This window comes from Acomys russatus, chromosome 14 (genome assembly GCF_903995435.1).
Source record: "Acomys russatus chromosome 14, mAcoRus1.1, whole genome shotgun sequence".
Classification (NCBI taxonomy): domain Eukaryota; kingdom Metazoa; phylum Chordata; class Mammalia; order Rodentia; family Muridae; genus Acomys; species Acomys russatus.
The window spans coordinates 50850076-50868782 of NC_067150.1; the positions used below are offsets into that span (position 1 = coordinate 50850076).

General features: G+C 44.4%; 1 protein-coding gene across 5 annotated transcripts in view; it reads left to right on the forward strand.

Annotated features, from left to right (window-relative positions):
* Positions 1-1205: 1205 nt before the first annotated feature.
* Parp6 (poly(ADP-ribose) polymerase family member 6) overlaps positions 1206-18707 on the forward strand; it is a 30211-nt gene continuing 12709 nt past the window's right edge. For 3 of the 5 annotated variants that reach the window (XR_007831827.1, XM_051156575.1, XM_051156576.1), the window contains exons 1-13: positions 1206-1229; positions 5280-5474; positions 6356-6433; positions 7076-7170; positions 7531-7591; positions 8040-8130; positions 8966-9032; positions 10675-10824; positions 12855-13065; positions 13568-13621; positions 15746-15841; positions 16348-16440; positions 18086-18211. Coding sequence is in view for 4 of the 5 variants with exons in the window: in XM_051156575.1 (XP_051012532.1) it covers positions 5472-5474; positions 6356-6433; positions 7076-7170; positions 7531-7591; positions 8040-8130; positions 8966-9032; positions 10675-10824; positions 12855-13065; positions 13568-13621; positions 15746-15841; positions 16348-16440; positions 18086-18211 (1125 nt within the window). In the remaining variant the exon portion in view is untranslated. The remainder of the gene's footprint in view (positions 1230-5279; positions 5475-6355; positions 6434-7075; positions 7171-7530; positions 7592-8039; positions 8131-8965; positions 9033-10674; positions 10825-12854; positions 13066-13567; positions 13622-15745; positions 15842-16347; positions 16441-18085; positions 18212-18707) is intronic. The other 2 variants (XM_051156577.1, XM_051156578.1) reach the window with 1 other exon arrangement.

Genomic DNA, 18707 nt, shown 5'->3' on the forward strand with positions numbered 1-18707 from the left:
GCGGCGGTGAGCCTCAGATGGCTTCTTAACCAGGAAGGCCGGAGCTGAGGGCCTCCGGGGGGCGGGGGGGACACCTGGAGAAGAGGCCTCGGGCCCTGTCCTGCGAGCGCAGGTGTCCTCCCGAGCATCTCGGTCCTCTCCCTCCGCAGGTGCCCGGGTTAGCGCTAGCGGGCGGGTGTCGCCCCTCCGCGCCCCCCTCGCCCTTTGTTTAATAGCCTGGTCCTTCTGACACTCCTATTGGAGTGTAGTTTTCCTCCCCTAGCACACCGGGCTGGGAGCAGAGCCCAAAATGTAGACGTTGAGATCCGAGGCTTCTCTGACTAGGTATATGTCAAATGGCCACTCAGAAAAGTGTCTATGGACCCAGGGAAAAAGACCTTTGTGAAGTCGTCTTTACGGCTTATTTACCTTTGGCATTATTTCAGAATGGATCATGCATGTTGCGAGAGCTGCCATCACCCAAAATAAACACAGAGCTTAACAAGCACACTTCTCTGGGCACTCTTATAATCTCTATTTGGCTCAGCGCCTCTTGAAAGGTTCCAGATCCTTCTCCTTCTCATTAGCCGCTGCCTTAGTTATTGCCTCATCACGTGAAAAAAAAAAAAGATAAATTTAGGACCTATCAAATGTTCAAGTTACTTATGCAAGTTGTATGACCTCCCTAGGTTGGAGTATTAAATATGTAACATGAAAATCTTGAAGTAGGTCATCTTTCAGCCCCCTTTCTTCCACCCCCCACCACACCCCCCCATCTTTTTAAAAATGTCTATGAATTCCACGATCCACCACCTGCCTCTTTGCACTCTCCAGCATTTAAGTCTTCCCACCCCTGAGGGAACGGCATTTTAGTGTTGAGGATTCAAGCCTCTTTTACTAAAACGCTCAGCTTTGAAAAGCTGGGCATTTAATAACCATCTTTTCCTTGGAAAAACTCTGATTTTTTTTTCCCTTTCCTTCTTCTTTTACTAGCAGCAGAAGCCAAGCGGCAAACCCTGAAGAGATGCTCAGTTTTTCTCGACTTCTAGAGTGAAAGACCCTGAAAACGTTGGCACTTCTAGCCTAAGCTGCCGTCATCCTTCTGGCCACCCCAAGACAGCCCAGGCTGGACAGTAGTGCTTCCCTCTCTATTCCTCCATGGTCATCCATATCAGCATTTGACTGTTTATTTTCAAATCTAAAACAAAGCAAAAACCCAGATCCCAGAACTTCTCTGGCTGCTCTTGAAGGTGAATGAAGTCTTGATTTTTAGGAAGCATTTTGTGTGGTTTTTGTTGTTGTATAATAGTGGCATTTAAATTCTTATGTTTATCTCCTAGGTACATAGCTGAGGGATGGTTCACTGATTCAGTGAATGTGCTGTAGACGCTGACAACGGTGCAAACCAGAAAAGTCTGCTTATAGAGTTCATAGTCAGAGGCTGGAGGGATGGTTCTGTGGTTACGAGTATTTGACTGCTCTTCCAGAGGTCCTGGACTCAATTCCCAGCGCCCACACGGGTGGCTCACAGCCATTTGTAATGGGATCTGATTCCCTCTTCTGATGTGCATGCGGAGCACTCAGAGATATAGAGCTTATACTCACTCTGGTGAGAGATATATGTTTGCCAGGGTGGTCAGAGCTGTGAGGAAGGAAATAATGTGTTCGAGAGGAATAGAGAATGCTAGTGTGGGTTGCCGGGCAGTGGTGGCGCACTCCTTTAATCCCAGCGCTCGGGAGCCAGAGGCAGGTGGGTCTCTGTGAGTTCAAGGCCAGCCTGGTCTACAGAGGCAGTTCCAGAACAGCCAAGGCTACACAGAGAAACCCTGTCTCAAGAAAATGAAATAATAACAACAACAATAATAATAAGAGAGAGAGAGAGAGAGAATGAGAATATGCTAGTGTGGGTATTTTACATGGGTAGTCAAGGTGACCTTTACTCAGAGTATGGATATCTACAAAGGAGTCCTAAAAGGGAGAACAGAGAGACAAGGCAGTGAAGCTGTGTTTGGAGAACAACAGGGCGACAAAGGGCTCTTCCTGCCAACAGTTAGGGTTGACTTTCTAGGGAGAGCGTTGCATTTTATAATTGCAGAAGTTTTCAACTATATGCAAAAAGTATGGAGTGTAAGAAACCCTTGCAGGTGGATCGCTGGGAGTTCCAGGCCAGTGTGGTCTACAAAGCGAGTCCAGGACAGCAAAGGCTACACAGCCCTTGTTTCCAGAAACCAAAACAAAAGAGGAAGAAACCCTTGTATGCATTCCTTAGCTTTATCAATTACCGACTTTTTTTTTTTTTTTTTTGATAGTTTGCTTTTGAGATGCAGCTCCTGGCTGTCCTGAAACTCAGTATGTAGAACAAGCTGGTAGAGAGCTCAAAGAGATCATTTGCCTCTGCCTCTATAATTCTGGGATTTTTATTTATTTATTTGTTTGTTTGTTTGTTTGTTTGTTTTTTGAGACAGGGTTTCTCTGTGTAGCTTTGGCTGTCCTGGACTCACTTTGTAGACCAGGCTGGCCTCCAACTCACAGCAATCCGCCTGCCTCTGCCTCTTGAGTGCTGGGATTAAAGCCACCATACCTGGCTTATTTTGCAAATTTTATTTAGTCTATTTTTTCTTCTTAGTTTATTTGGAACTGGGGTAATGCTTAATTTTTAAAATTGAAAGTGAAATTCTAATTGACCTACAAAACAATGAGTTTTTTCATACATATAATTGTACCTTGCTCATACTCACCCTCCATGGGTATTTTAAAGCAATGATCAAGCTATCAGGTCATCTCATCTCTAAGAACTTCAGTTGTAATTGAGGTTTGCATGTTGTTTTTTGTTTATTCGGGTAGTACTGCCAGCCCAATGACTGCTATGCAGAGTTTGTTTTGGTGTTGTGCTTTATTGCACCATCCTGGACCAATTACCAGGTTTATCTTGGTGTCTGAGAGCAGATATAGAAGATACGGTGACCTAGAGGCGTGGTTCTCAGATTTTATCATGTGGCACAATAACTTTCAGACTCCTTAAAACATCATTGAGTTCCAGTCCTAGTTTTTCTTTTTTCTTTTTAAAAATTAATTTATTAATTATGTATACAGTGCTCTGCCTGCATGTTCACCTGCAGGCCAGAAGAGGGCATCAAGACCTCATTACAGATGATTGTGAGCCACCATGTGGTTGCTGGGAATTGAACTCAGGACCTCTGGAAGAGCAGTCAGTGCTCTTAACCTCTGAGCCATCTCTCCAGCCCCCAGCCTTGATTTTTCTAACTTTGCTAAATCCCAAGGCATGAGGGTTAAGAATCAACATTTTGACAAGTTCCTAGGTAATGTTGGTGCTGTGTGCACAGCATTCCACTTAGAACCACTGATGCAGGAAGATAAGGCTTGATAGAATCACGGTAAGGAGAGGTTGCCTCTGAGTTGGGAGTGGGTTAGACTGAGGTATTTGTAGAGCCAGGAAGGGCTAGAATGGTGACTCCTAATTTTGTCTTAATAGTAGAGCTTTCAACTGATTTAATGTTTAGGTTTAGTTTGTAAGAAATTGTACTGACTGGATATGGGGTAGGGCTGAGTGTTGATCTTAGTTGAAAGCGCCCCAGGTAATTGCAGTGTATAGGTATGTTTGTGACCTACTGGTCTAGAAAGCAGCGGAGAGCTTTAAAAGCCTGCTGTTACGGTAGCTTTGACATTCTCTATGGTTCAAACCTTTATAATTTCATAGCTGAGTATTTTTTTCCTGACCTGATGCAAGTGAAGGCTTCAGTGGGGCTAAAAATAGACTGGTATAGGATGGAGGTCTTCTAGCATAGAAGTGGGGGAAGAGGTTAGTGCTTTTCTGAATACCTGTTGAATTATTACTGTGACTGTGTGGAGGTTAGATTCCAAGATGACTCTGGAGCATTGTTTTGGCTGTGACAACTCAGACAACGCTTACCAGAGCATCCTCAGTGTTATTGGGAACCCTTAATTAAATGATTGTCATAGAATGGCTTCTAGTAATATTGCTTTTATTTTCTTAAAGATTTATTTTTGTTTTTATGAATATGTGTGCAGGTGGGTCCACAGGAGCTAGTTATAGCAGGTATGAGCTTCCTGGTACTGGGAATCCAACTCAGATCCTCTGTAAGAACAGTTAGCACTATCAACCACTAAGCCATCTCTCCAGCCCTCTTGGATTTATTTTGAGACAGAGTCCTCATAGTAGCCAGGGCTGACCTCGAACATGTGATCTTCCTGTTCCTAAATTTCCCCTCCTTACTGCTGTGACTATATCTGTGCACAGCTGAGCTCAACTAAAAATGATGTTTTAAAAGCAACAATGAGGGGCTAGAGATATGGCTGGTTGGTTAAAATGCCTGCCATGCAAAGGTGAGGACTAGAGCTTGGATCCTGCAGCCTACAAACATGTCAGGTGGGCGTGGTGGCTCTGCATAACTCTGCCTTCCGGATGTGGGGTTAGGATCTCAGCAAGCTCCTTAGCTAGACTAACCTGTATTGGTGAGATACAAGGTTAGTTGAGAGACCTTGTCTCAGGCAGAGAATAATTGAGAAAGATTCCTGAAGTCAGCCTTGGGGGCCTATACACATGAGTGCGCGCACACACACACACACACACACACACACACACACACACACACACACATACACATATACACACACGTACACACAGGTACCTGCACACACATTTGCCTGCACTCATATGCATATGAAAAGAAAAAAAGGTGATACTGGCCCAATATGGGAAAACAGGAGTGAAGAGTCTAAAAAGAATCTAGTTCTGGTTCTTTTTTTGTTTTGTTTTGTTTTGTTTGAGACAGGATTTCTCTGTGTAGCCTTGGCTGTCCTGGACTCACTTTGTAGACCAGGCTGGCCTCGAACTCACAACGATTCGCCTGCCTCTGCCTCCCGAGTGGTGGGATTAAAGGTGTGCGCCACCATGCCCAGCTTTAGTTCTGGTTCTTAAGCCTGGTGAGAATTGGTATTGTGAAAGCTGTACATCAATGAACTAATCAGACACAGACGCATAAGCAGTCATCCTGCCATTATTACTTTTGGCTTTAAGCTTATTGTAACCGTTTAGACTAGAGAAGATACTCCAGTTCTAACTTTCAGAGAGGTGTGTGTTCTATTTGTAGAGTGCTTCCCGCTTGGTTAAAGTACTGCTGAAGTGTGTGGATGTATCTATGTGTGTTTGCATGCATTATGCCTCTTTACAACATGTGCCTATAGATGGATAAAACATACCTGTGTATACACTACCCAGCTAGTAAGTGGTAAGTCCAATTGTTATCTGCTTTCCACAGGACAGTGACTAATTACCACAACAGCAGAGCCTGCCACCCCAGCGAGATCGCCAGTACCTATGACATCATCCTCTCCTTTGTCGCATTCTGTGGTCTCCTAAATGCTCATCTTGTTGGCCTGGGTTCCATTGGTGGTATGGAGGGGTGCTGCCTAGCACTGACCTGAGAGCGTGTGTGAGACCCACTGACCCAATGGTGAGGACAGACTTTTATGTCTCTTAACTAATCATCTAAGGGTACATAAGACAGAAAGCTAATGTCGCCTTTTCCTGGTATTTCCCCCCTTCTGACCTTTTTTTTTTTTTTTTTAAAGATTTATTTATTTATCATGTATGTACTGTTCTGCCTGCATGTAACACCTGCAGGACAGAAGAGGGCACCAGATCACATTAGGCGACATTTGCAGTAAAAGGAAGGAGGAGTTTGGAAGCAGTGTTACTTGAGTGTGTAGGGCTGTTGTCTTCGCAAGGAAGGAGAAGAAGTAGAGGCTCAGGAGATAGAGTGGTGGTGAGCACTGGCTGTGGTGGCTGCCGCCTGTAATCTCGGCACCTGGGAGGCTGAGGTAGACGAATTGCTGCGACGTCCAGGACAGCCAGGGTTACAGAGTGAGGCCCTGCCTCAAGGACAACACATAAGATCAGAGATGTCCCCGGCGTGGTGGCCTGTAATCTTAGCACCCAGGGAGGCTCAGGCAGGTGGATCTTGGTGAGTTCAGGGCCAGCCTGGTCTACAAAGAGAGTCCAGGACAGACAAGGCTACATGGAAAAACCCTGTCTCAAAAGATTTAGAGAGAGAGAGAGAGAGAGAGAGAGAGAGAGAGAGAGAGAGAGAGAGAGAGAGAGAGATGAGGCAGGGCTTAGGTATGCAGTGGTATGTTTGTTTCCCTTATCCCGGCGAGTCAGCTGGGCTATAATACCAGACTTGAGTGAAACGCAAGGTGTAAAAGGCTTCAGTCACTCTGTCCCAAGAAATGTGAGGATCCACTTCCTGTCCTTTTGCCCTACTCAAACCTGTGTAATAACAAGGATCTAACGAAGGACGGTACCTCTTGTTTTTGTTTGTTTGCTCATCTGCAGGACATCAAAGGCCAGTTCTGGAATGACGATGATTCAGAAGGGGACAACGAATCAGAAGAATTTCTGTATGGAGTTCAGGTGAGGGTGCATTCTCCAAAACCCAGGCTTCTATAATTTAGACTTTATATGCTGGATAGTCATGAAAGAAAGAAGTTCTGCTGACCAGAGGTGAAATAAGATGTCATGTTGGCAGAGTCTGATAAGGGTCTTCCAGAACTGATTGATTGTCCTTGCTCATGCCTAGGACTTGTCACTATCCCACAGTGAACTGCATCCTCTACATGAAAGCTGCCCATATGTTAGTTAGAAATAGTCATTTTCTTCTCTCATTAGCCAGATCAGAAGTGGCTCCCAGAGAAAACACATCACTGTTACCCAGAGCACAGTCCTGAGCAAGGCTGCTCAGACTCTCAGAATGCTCTTCAAGGTGAACTCTTCTCAGTTTCCATAGAAGGCAAAGTTTGAGAGAAAAGGCTTGAAGGACATGAACTCTTTAAGCAAAGCCTGCCTGTTGGCCTGTGGAATGTTCTTAGAGAGGGGTGGGGAGAGACTTGTCCATGAAATCTGTGTAGGGTTTCCACCAAGAAGGTCTGTGCTGCACTGTGGTTTCTCCAGCTCCTGGCATATCTTAACATTCTTTTTACCGTTTCTTTCTTTCTCGTTTCCCCTTTGTCTAACTTTCTACCCCTACCACCATCAATACTTTCACTGCTGTTTCAGGGGAGCTGTGCAGCTGACCTATATAGACACCCACAGCTGGATGCAGACATTGAAGCAGTGAAGGAGATCTACAGTGAGAACTCCGTGTCCATCAGGTGGGACTCCGCTTCAGCGGGGCGACAGGAGGTTCCTCCTGACGGTGCGATCGGCTGATAAGTTTATGAGTTTAGTAGTAGGAGGTTGTTTAGAGTATTTAAACATGCTGGTGGTAGGGTGTAGGACTCAGAACTACTTTTCTTAGCTGGTCCCTCTCATCCTAAATGCCGCCAGGCCAGCAGTTGCACCTTTGCGGTAAGGAGGGCTGTGGTTGTGTAAGTGGCATGACATGTAGCTAAGATCTTAAATATCAAGCTGCCTTTTGCCCTTTCTCCTGTTCCCAGGTTCAGTTCTTTAGCCTGTCTCTGCTCCCTTCTTTCTCTTAATGACCTCACCTGTGGTTCCCTGTGTCTCTGTAGAGAATATGGAACTATCGATGACGTGGACATTGACCTGCACGTCAACATCAGCTTCCTCGATGTAAGTAGGGCCAACAGCCTGTGTAGCTTGCTTTGTGGACTTCTTTTAAAATATATTTATTTATTTTTATTTTATGTGAATTAGTGTTTGCCTGCATGTATGTCTGGGTAAGGGTGTCAGATCTTGGAGTTACAGGCAATTGTGAGCTGCTATGTGGGTGTTGGGAATTGAACTCCTGTCTTCTGGAAGTTCAGCCGATGCTGAGCCATTTCTCCAGCCCAACCTTGTGGATTTTTCATCTAAACCTTGGGTCTTGCTCTTTAGTGCTGTATTTGGAACATATATATTCTTCTCTGTCTTTCCTAAACCATCAACAGACAATGGTGCGTACTGCTCTGTGTGTGTGTGTGTGTGTGTGTGTGTGTGTGTGTGTGTGTTATAGACACAGCTTTTCTAGCCCACTTCTCTCCTCTGTTGTAAACCAGAAGTGATCTCTCTATTCTCTTAGGAGGAAGTGTCTACAGCCTGGAAGGTCCTTCGAACAGAACCTATTGTGTTGAGGCTTCGGTTTTCTCTCTCTCAGTACCTTGATGGACCAGGTAAAGGGCAATGACTTTGGGCAAGTGGATAATCTGTTTGTGTTCTGATCCAAAGTCCTAAGTTAACTGAAGTAGAAATAAAGTTAGAAATAAGACCTTTGTGCTCATCGTTTGCTTCCATCCTTATCATTAGTGTCTTCACCTCTAGTCATCTGATAGCTATCTTCTTTTTTTTTGTTTTTTGTTTTGGTTTTTGAGACAGGGTTTCTCTGTGTAGCCTTGGATGTCCTGGACTTGCTTTGTAGACCAGGCTGGCCTCCAACTCACAGCGATCCACCTGCCTCTGCCTCCCGAGTGCTGGGATTAAAGGCGTGCGCCACCACGCCCGGCTTGATAGTTGCCTTCTTGATTTGCCAAACCTCTTATCTGTTTTGTTTTGTTTTGTTTTTCAAGATAGGATTTCTCAAGCTGGGCATAGTGGCTCACGTCTTTAATCCCAGCGCTCCGGAGGCAGAGGCAGGTGGATATCTGTGAGTTCAGGCCAGCCTGGTCTACAAAGTGAGACCAAAAAAAGACAAGACAGGGTTTCTCTGTGTAGTTTTGGCTGTCCTGGACTCACTTTGTAGACCAGGCTGGCTTCAAACTCAGAGATCCGCCTGCCCCAGCCTCCCGAGTGCTGGGATTATAAGCATGTGCCACCATGCCTAGCTTTTCTCACAGTGTTTTAAGTAAGTTGCAGTTTTGTGTTCAGCCACCACATTCATAGCTATCCTTAGCTGCAAGTTGGATATCTAATAACACTGTGTCTAGAATCTGACAAGCTATCCTACTGAAGTTTGGGCTTTGTGGAGATTAGAGGTATACACATATTGAAAACTTTCTCTTTTCTTTGTAGAGCCGTCAATTGAGGTTTTCCAGCCATCGAATAAGGAAGGGTTTGGGCTAGGTCTTCAGTTGAAAAAGTAAGAACATTTTTTTCTTTTGGTTATAGATATGTGAGGGAGAAAGATGGAGATATGTGTGTCTTAGTTAGCTTTCCATTTCTGTGAAAAAAAAAAAAATACCTGAACTATTCAACTTAGAAGAAAGAAAAGTTTATTTTAGCTCATAATTTGGAGGTTTCAGCCCACAGTAACTTTACTCTATTTGGATCTTTGACAGCACAGTGATGTATCATTGTGGAAGCATGTGATAGGATAAGGACTTTATTTTATTTTCTGAGACAGGGTTTCTCTGTGTAGCCTTGGCTGTCCTAGACTCCCTTTGTAGACCAGGCTGGCCTCGAACTCACAGAGATCTGCCTGCTTCTGCCTCTTGGAGTGCTGGGATTAAAGGCGTGCACCACCACTGTCCAGCTAGGATAAGAACTTTAAACATGCTGTTAAAAGGCAACTTTGGAATATGTAAGGTGTTCAGTATGCAGTATATCAACTTGATCCTTGCAGGAGAGTTTAGGGTTGGAGATAAGCATCAGTGTGGGTGGCACTTACGACTGTCTAAGGGGAGAATGAGAGGGTGAAAAGAAAATAGAATCAAGGGTAGAAAAAAATTTGGGGGGTGGGTGTTTTTTCAAGACAGGGTTTCTCTGTGTAGCCTTGGCTGTCCTGGACTTTGTAGACCACGCTAGCCCCGAACTCACAGTGATCCACCAGTCTCTGCCTCCCGAGTGCTGGGATTAAAGGTGTGCACCACCACACCCGGCTCAGAAAATGTTTTAACACCTGAAGTTACCAAGAAAACTTCAGGAGGGTAGATGGGGGAAGAAGAAACACAAAAAGCAGGTCAGAGGAATCTGTACCTCCTTAAAGATACAGCTCAGAGGTAGAGCAGTTGCCTAACTGAGATGCAGAAAATGAAATACTTCATAAGCTTTGGGAAAGGAACTGACAGAACAGGAGGGTGTGGTCATGGTCCCTACAGACAAGAAGAGGCAGTGAAAGAGCCCAAATAGAGAAGCCAGTCTTAAACAGGAGGATCACCTTGTCTCCAGAGAATGAAGGGCTGGAGATAAAAGTTGAAATAGAAATAGATGTTGTGTTGGGGTTGGAAAATTAGGGAAACTGACACCTCATGATTTTCTCTAATGAGAAGAAAAAGAGATTTGTAGGTAAAGTTCTGAGTTTGAAGAAGCTGATGTGGTTTATTCATGCTAGCCTAGAGTAATCCAGCAAAGAACTGGTCAAGGACAAGTGATTGACAAGCTGGGTGCAAGAGGAAGAACACAAATTCAGGACTTTACCTACAACTGGGGGCACCTCGTGGCCCTAGTGGCTGGCTGCACTGTTTGCCAGGCAGACGGTTGTGTTGTGTTCTCGTCTATCCTACCACCTTTGTTCTGTTCTCAGTGTGGTCATCTGTGGCACTAGAGCTTTCCAGACTGAAGGTCCTCCTTTCCAGCCTCTCCTGCAGTGCTCCAGCCCGTTAGGTTAGGAGTGTGTATTCCTAGGGTGAAGAAGGCACTTTAGGACAGTGTTTCTGTGTACCAGTGTCAAGGCAGAGACTTTAGGAATATAACTAGCTGTGTAGTGTGTGAGTCTGTAGATTAGTTGCCGCTATTAATCCTGTTCTTCTGCCTGATCTGGCCCAATCTTCTTGATCTCCCAGGATCCTGGGTATGTTTACATCCCAACAATGGAAGCATCTGAGCAATGATTTCTTGAAGACCCAGCAGGAGAAGAGGCACAGTTGGTTCAAGGCAAGTGGTACCATCAAGAAGTTCCGAGCTGGCCTCAGCATCTTCTCGCCCATCCCTAAGTAAGTGCTTCCTGGGACTTAATCATTTCCAAATACCTGTCTTGTTTTCTTCTTGAATGCCTAGATTAATTTCTTCTGTCTTTTCTCTTAGTCCACTAAATTCTGTACCTTCAGCTGTTAATAACAACACATCCTGGCCCCCTTTGTCTCCTTCCCCTTCTACTGTGATGCAATAATTCCCCCTCCCCCCAGACAGGGTTCCTCTGCGTAGCCTTGGCTGTCCTGGACTAACTACGTAGCCCAGACTGCTTTTAAACTCACAGAAACATCCACCTCCCTATGCCTCCCCAAGTGCTGGGATTAAAGGAATGTGCCATTATTGCTAGTAACTCATCCTTCATGTAAAGCACAATTAGCTAGCTTTTGGAGGCATGTGTATTATTTTCCCATATTTTTAAAACTGTCCTCTGTTTATGGGTGTTTTGCTTGCACCATGTGAGTGCCTGGTGTCCTCAGAGGCCAAAGATGGTGTTAAATCCCCTGGAATTGGAGTTACAGATGGCTGTGAGCTGCCATGTGGGTGCTGGGCATCAAACCTGGGTCCTCTGCAATAGCTGCTGAGCTCTTTCTTTCTAGCCCTTTGTCTTTTCTGTCTTCAGCTCTCATCCTTATTTCTTGTCATAAAGAGACAAAGTAACAGACACTAACTTCTTCCTCCTATGGAGAATGTCCTGATACATAGGCTCTGGAAATAAGCGTTGCTCTATTCTTTGACCCTGGTTCTACATTGCTATGCTTTGGACACAAACGTAGATGTGTAGTGTCCCTGTGATCGATACTGATGGCTGGATAGTCAACATCAGGCGAGGTATAGGATACAGCTACTGGCCTAGCATTGTGTCGAATGCTTAGTCCTTCTCTCTCACAACAAAAAATGGGTGTATTGCCTTCAAAGAATATACTTAGCCATATTTAGTCTTTTTTTCTTTAAGATTTATCTATTTATTAATTATAGAGTCTTCTGCCTGCTTGCACACCTGCATACTAGAAGACGGCACTATATCACATTTTATATGGTTGTGAGCCACCATGTGGTTGTTAGGAATTGAACTCAGGACCTCTGGAGGAGCAGCCAACACTCTTAACCTCTGAGCCATCTCTCCAGTCCCCACCATGTTTAGTCTTTTGTTGTTGTTTGTTTGTTTGTTTTTCAAGACAGGGTTTCTCTGTGTAGCCCTGGCTGTCCTGGACTCACTTTGTAGACCAGGCTGGCCTCGAACTTACTGCGATCTTTCAGCCTCTGCCTCTCGAGTGCTGGGATTAAAGGCATACGCCACCACGCCCAGCATCAAGTTTAGCCTTAATAACATAGTGGCCTAGGCTCTACCTCTGCTTTTCTCCTATGCCATAACCTGAAGAACATACAAATAATGATATAAAAGCCAATTGTATAATTTATTTTTGTCTTTTGATATTATTTAAGATAACAATGGACTGTCCTTTGGATTTGTGATTATTTGTGGCCTATGATTTTTTTTTTTTTTTTTTTTTTTTTTTTTTTTTTTTGGTTTTTCGAGACAGGGTTTCTCTGTGTAGCCTTGGCCATCCTGGACTCACTTTGTAGACCAGGCTGGCCTCGAACTCACAGTGATCCGCCTGCCTCTGCCTCCCGAGTGCTGGGATTAAAGGCGTGCGCCACCACGCCCGGCTGTGGCCTATGATTTTTTTTCTCTAATTTTCTTTTCTTTTTTAGACAGGATTTCTCCATGTAACAGCCCTGGCTGTCCTGGACTTGCTTTGTAGACCAGGCTGGCCTTGAACTCAGAGATCCGCCTGCCTCTGCCTCTCGAGTGCTGGGGTTAGAGGTGTGTGCCACTGCAGCCGGCTTCTCTAATTTTCTTTCAGAGCTCATAATGAATTTCAAGTTTTCTTTTTCTTTCTTTCTTTCTCTTGTGGTTTTTCAAGGCAGGGTTCTCTTCGTAGCCCTGGCAATCATGTAGCTCATTCTGCAGCCCTCACTCACAGAGATTGTCCTGACTCTGCCTCCACCACCCAGCTTCTATTACTTTTTCTTTGCTGTTTCTCCACAGGTCTCCCAGTTTTCCTGTCATACAGGATTCCATGCTGAAAGGAAAACTGGGTGTACCAGAGCTTCGAGTTGGACGCCTTATGAACCGTTCCATTTCTTGCACCATGAAGAACCCAAAAGTAGAGGTGTTTGGCTATCCCCCCAGCCCTCAGGCAGGTCTCCTGTGCCCCCAGCATGTGGGCCTCCCTCCCCCAACACGGACTTCTCCTTTGGTACATGGGCTGGGATGGTTTGATGTGGGCATCGGGAGGGTGGGGGTGGAAGTGTAGGAGGGTAACTTTTTAAAGGGGTGGGGTGGGAGTTAAGAGCTTTCCAGTTAAGTCCAGACATATTTCATGAATGTATAGACTGGAGTAGTTTTTAATTATGGAATGCTTATATCTAAACTGTCCTGTTAGTCTGATAGTTGATAAAGCAGAGTCTGGAGATTGGCATGCCAAGGAGAAGTCATGAATATAGTTCTAGGTTAGGGTCACTACTTGTTAGTCAGCTGCTGTATGAACCTATTATAACTTTGAAGAGGGTTAAAGGCAGGTGAACCTTTCCAGAACCATCAACAAAAATTTGTAAATTCTTTCCAGCTCTATGATTACATAGGCTGATCTAAGCTAGGCTTAGCAATTGGAGGAGGTTCCTGGGTTGTGGGTGTGAGTGAGGTGAGTTTGAGCCCCACTCTGTAGGAGACTCATGGGATCTGTCTTGTCCTCTTACCAGGTCAGTGGTCACTGCAAGAACATCCCCACTCTAGAGTATGGATTCCTTGTCCAGGTAATCAAGTTAAGAGTTTTTCCCAAAGCTCTTCCCTGTTGCTTACCCATCTGACTGCCTAGTATCTCCTAGCTCTTGAGTCAGTTATTTCCTGAGTTGATTGTTTCCAGAACTATATTGAGTACTGATAGTGTGAATAAGAGAAAAGAAAGCCTGAGTTCCATCTTTAAGAGGGTGAGAGTCTTATTGAGAACACTTACAGCAGTGGTTCTCAGCCTTCCTAGGCTGCGACCCTTTAGTGCCTTATGCTATGGTGACCCCCAATCATAAAATTATTTTCATGGCTACTTCATAACTGTAATTTTGCTACTGTTATGAATCACAATGTAAATATCTGTGTTTCCCAGTGGTTTTGGGTGACCCTGTGAAAGATTCTTTCCACCCCCCACCCTCCCAGAGGGGTCTAGACGCAGAGGTTTAGAAGCACTGACTTACAAGCTCCATAACCAGCCATAACATGTAAATGGGAACAGCCTGGTGTACACATAAGAGCAAGTCAGGGTTAAATGAGTAAAAATGTATTTATTGCAGCAGTTTAAGATACTGCTGCAAGAGCTCTGAATTCCTGCCATCTTCCTAGCATTTCGTAGTCTGTGTGTGTCGGGGGCAGAGTAGTAATTGTCCTAAACAGTAGAAAGCCCTACCCTCCAGCACCTAATCTTGGGTTGAATACTCACATGTCATAAATAGAAAGTCTATAATGACTATAGCCACTATAACTGATTAGTTAGTACCTGTTTACAAACTACCTTCATGGGAGCCTGTGAAATGGCTTAGCTGGTAAAAGCACTGGTTGTGCAAGTCAGACAACTTACGTTCAGTCCCCAGAATGCATGTAAAGGTACAAGGAGAGAAGTGACCCCATAAAGTTGTCCTGTTAACTCTACAATGCCTTGTGGCCCATGGACCTCCTCAAATACATAATAATGAAGGCTAAAAACAACTTTTCTTTTTTTTTTTTTTGAGACAGGGTTTCTCTGTGTAGCTTTGGCTGTCCTGGACTTGCTTTGTAGACCAGGCTGCCCTTGAACATGCCCGGCTCTTCCTTTTATTTATTTTATTTATTTTTTATTTTTATTTATTTATTTATTTATTTATTTATTTATTTTGGTTTTTCGAGACAAGGTTTCTCTGTGTAGCCTTGGCCATCCTGGACAGACTTTGTAGACCAGGCTGGCCTCGAACTCACAGTGATCCGCCTGCCTCTGCCTCCTCAGTGCTGGGATTAAAGGCGCGCGCCACCACGCCCGGCACTCTTTTATTTATTTATTTATTTATTTATTTATTTTGGTTTTTTGAGATAGGGTTTCTCTGTGAAGCACTGGCTGTCCTAGAACTCACTTTGAAGATCAGGCTGGCCTTGAACTCACAGAGATTTACTTGCCTCTGCCTCCCAAGTGCTGGGATTAAAGGTGTGCACCACTACTGTCTGGCTTAAAATGTTATTTTTTAAATTTAATTAGTTAATTACAGGGGAAGATAGAGTGTTTCTATGCACACATGCATGCATATACATGTGTACCACAACACATGTATGAAATTCAGAAGACACTTATGGGAACTGTTTTTCTCCATATAGGTCCCAGGATCTCAGGGTGACAGGCTTAACGCCATCTTCCTGAATTTGAATACTTTCATGGAAAAGTCTCATTTCTTGCAGTATATATATGTTCCTATGAAGAAAACAAGGCTAAATTTATCTGTCTTGCCTAGTTATATCTGATAGTAAACAGTAGATGGGGAATGTCAACTCAAGACTTCTATCCTAAGCCGGGCGTGGTGGCGCACGCCTTTAATCCCAGCACTCAGGAGGCAGAGGCAGGTGGATCGCTGAGAGTTCGAGGCCAGCCTGGTCTACAAAGTGAGTCCAGGACAGCCAAGGCTACACAGAGAAACCCTGTCTCAAAAAACAACAACAACAAAAAGACTTGTACCCTAAACGCCATGTTGATCGTGCTTGTACAGTGTCATGCAGGGCTAGCAGTGCAGTGAGGCAGGCCATCAGTTTAAGTTCAGGACCTAAGCTAGAAGAGCTTACATAAATAATTTATTTCCATGGTCTCCAAAACAACATAGAAACTTCAATAATTCCCAAAGATGTGGTGGCCTCTGTTCTTTCTGCAGATCATGAAGTATGCAGAGCAGAGGATCCCAACGCTGAATGAGTACTGTGTGGTGTGTGATGAGCAGCATGTCTTCCAGAATGGGTCCATGCTCAAGGTACAGGCCACTGCCCGGCCCTCTTCCGTGGCCGAGGTCCTTTCTTCCTAGGCCTGCATGAAAGGATAAATCCTGTCCACAATCCTGTAGACTCTAGAAATAATTGTTTTCTCAGAAAACAAATGTCAGTAGTCCTCTTTGGACTATGAACAGGGATCTGGTATTGACCAGGGCATACTGGCTGTCCTCAAATCTCCGTGGGTAGGCAGAGCACTTGGCTATAAATTATAATCTATGTGTATAGATTTAAGGGTGAGGAGCACTATGCTGGAAACTCAGAACACCTAATTACCTTAAAGACCAGAGAAAACTTTGTAGGCAGACAAGAAGACCACTCAAACTTACGTATAAGGCATTTAAATTTTGATTGGCAGTCCCCTTCAACATTCACACACACCCCGATCCTTGCCTTACTCTAGAGTTGCCTAAAGTCAGCTCTTTCTCTCCCTCCATCTTCTCCATACACAAATGCATGCCTCTGCTGTCTGTCTAATGTGTCCCTTTAGCCAGCTGTCTGTACCCGTGAACTGTGCGTCTTCTCCTTCTACACGCTGGGAGTCATGTCTGGAGCTGCAGAGGAAGTGGCTACTGGAGCAGAGGTATGATGGAGGAAAAAGACACTGGGGCACTGGGATCAAGAAGAGAAGAGGCCAGGCATGGTGGCAGTGCCTTTAATCTCAGGATTTGGGAGGCAGAAGCAGGAGCATCTCTCTGAGTTTGAGGCCAGCCTGGTCTCCATAGTGAGTTCTAGTCTAACCAGAACTACATGATAAGACCTTATCTCAAGGGCTGGAGAGATGGCTCAGTGGTTAACAGCACTGTCTGTTCGTCGAAAGATCCTGAGTTCAATTCCCAGCAACCACATGGTAAGTCACAACCATCTACAATGAGATCTGGTGGGCAGGCACACATGCAGGCAGAATATGTATAAATAATAAATAAATAAATCTTAAAAAAAAAAAAAGACCCCCATCTCAAAATAAAACAAACAAAAAGCGGAAGAAAAGCAAAGGAACCCAGCAATTTAATATTTGGAATTTAACCTCCAAATATGCTTTTGTGCTTAATGATGTTCACTGAAGTATAGCACTTATAATAAAACAAAAGTGGATAATGGGCTCTGTAAGCAGTCCATTCAAATTATGGCATATAGCCAGGCGGTGGTGGCACACGCCTTTAATCCCAGCACTCAGGAGGCAGAGGCAGGTGGATTGCTGTGAGTTCGAGGCCAGCCTGGTCTGCAAAGTGAGTTCAGGACAGCCAAGGCTATACAGAGAAACCCTGTCTTGAAAAAACAAAGCAAGCAAACAAACAAACAAAACAAATTATGGCATATTTGCATTGAATATACTGAATGGATATTATTTATGCACATAAAATTGTAATATACAATTATGTCCAAAATCAAACATCAAGTCAGGCTTGTGGTGGCATGTTCCTTTAGCTTCCTAGTTGTTTGGAGGGCCAAGGCAAGAGGGTTACTTCAGTTAAAGAGCTGCAAATTTTTAGCCGAGATGAGGTCCTTGGTTCATTCCCCAGCCTTCTTTGCTCAAGAAGGAAAGAACAGATAACTATTTTCAATCAGAATATCTGGCAGTTTATTCATCTAATTTTATAGTTACTTGGGAGTAAATGAATTTGAGAGGTTAGAGACTATTTTTTGGTTTGGTTTTTTTAAAAATCATTTTGCTAGTATTTGAACTTAAAGTAAAGTTATATCTATTTTACGTGTATTTTACGTGTATTAGTGTTTTTCCTGCATATGTGGGTATCTGATATCCCAGAGGTCAGAAGGGAGGTGCCAAGTCCTCTAGAATTGGAGACACAGACTGTTGTAAGCTGTCATGTCAGTGCTGGGAACTGAACCCTGGTTTTCTGCAAGAGCATCAAGTATTCTTTTTTCTTTTCTTTTCTTTTCCTTTTTTTTTTTTTTTTTTTTTTTTCCTCTTTAGTTTTTTTTTTGAGACAGGGTTTCTCTGTGTAACTGCCCTGGCTGTCCTGGACTCACATTGTAGACCAGGCTGGCCTTGAACTCATAGTAATCCACCTGCCCCTGCCTCCTGAGTGCTGGGATTAAAGGCATGCTCCACCACGCCCGGCACATCCATCTCTTGCCCTAGTATTTAAGTCTTTATAACTTTGTATCTTCCTATTAGAAAGGCGTGAAAACATTTACATTCTGGAGACCACTTGACCCCCAGAACTGGGCAGTCATTTAGTCCTTCCCTTTTCTTCTCTTTTAAGGTGGTAGATCTGCTGGTGGCCATGTGCCGAGCCGCTTTGGAGTCCCCTAGAAAGAGCATCATCTTCGAGCCTTATCCCTCTGTGGTGGACCCCACTGATCCCAAGACTCTGGCCTTTAACCCTAAGGTATAGTTGTTTGGGAAGAAAGAGCTCATGAACAGAAATGGTAAATGGTGGGAGATTGGGCTGTCATGCCAGTTCACACAACAGCTCAAGTAGAGGACAGAAGAAATAGACACTTGTTTCTTGGGTGCTCTTGAACGCTAGGGTTAATCTGATAAAATAGCTGGGCTTGTCAGAAGAAGGGGATAAAAATTAGTACCTGTGACATCATGACGGGAAGAGTATAAGCTTGGGCTGTGTGTGGTGGCTCATACCTGCAGTCCCAGCGCTTGGACTGAGGCAGGAGAATTGCTTAGGGTTTTAGGCCAACCTGGATGACACAGTAAGTTTTAGGCTAACTTAGTCTGCACACTGGGATCATGACTGGAAGCAAAGTAAAGCAGAGCAACGGTGAAGGATGCAGACTCGCTGGGAGCCAGCCAGGCCTGGATTCCTTCAGAGGACCTTTGCCTTCATAGTTGAATGGTGCTGAGAAGGTACTTAATCCTTCTCAGTGTCA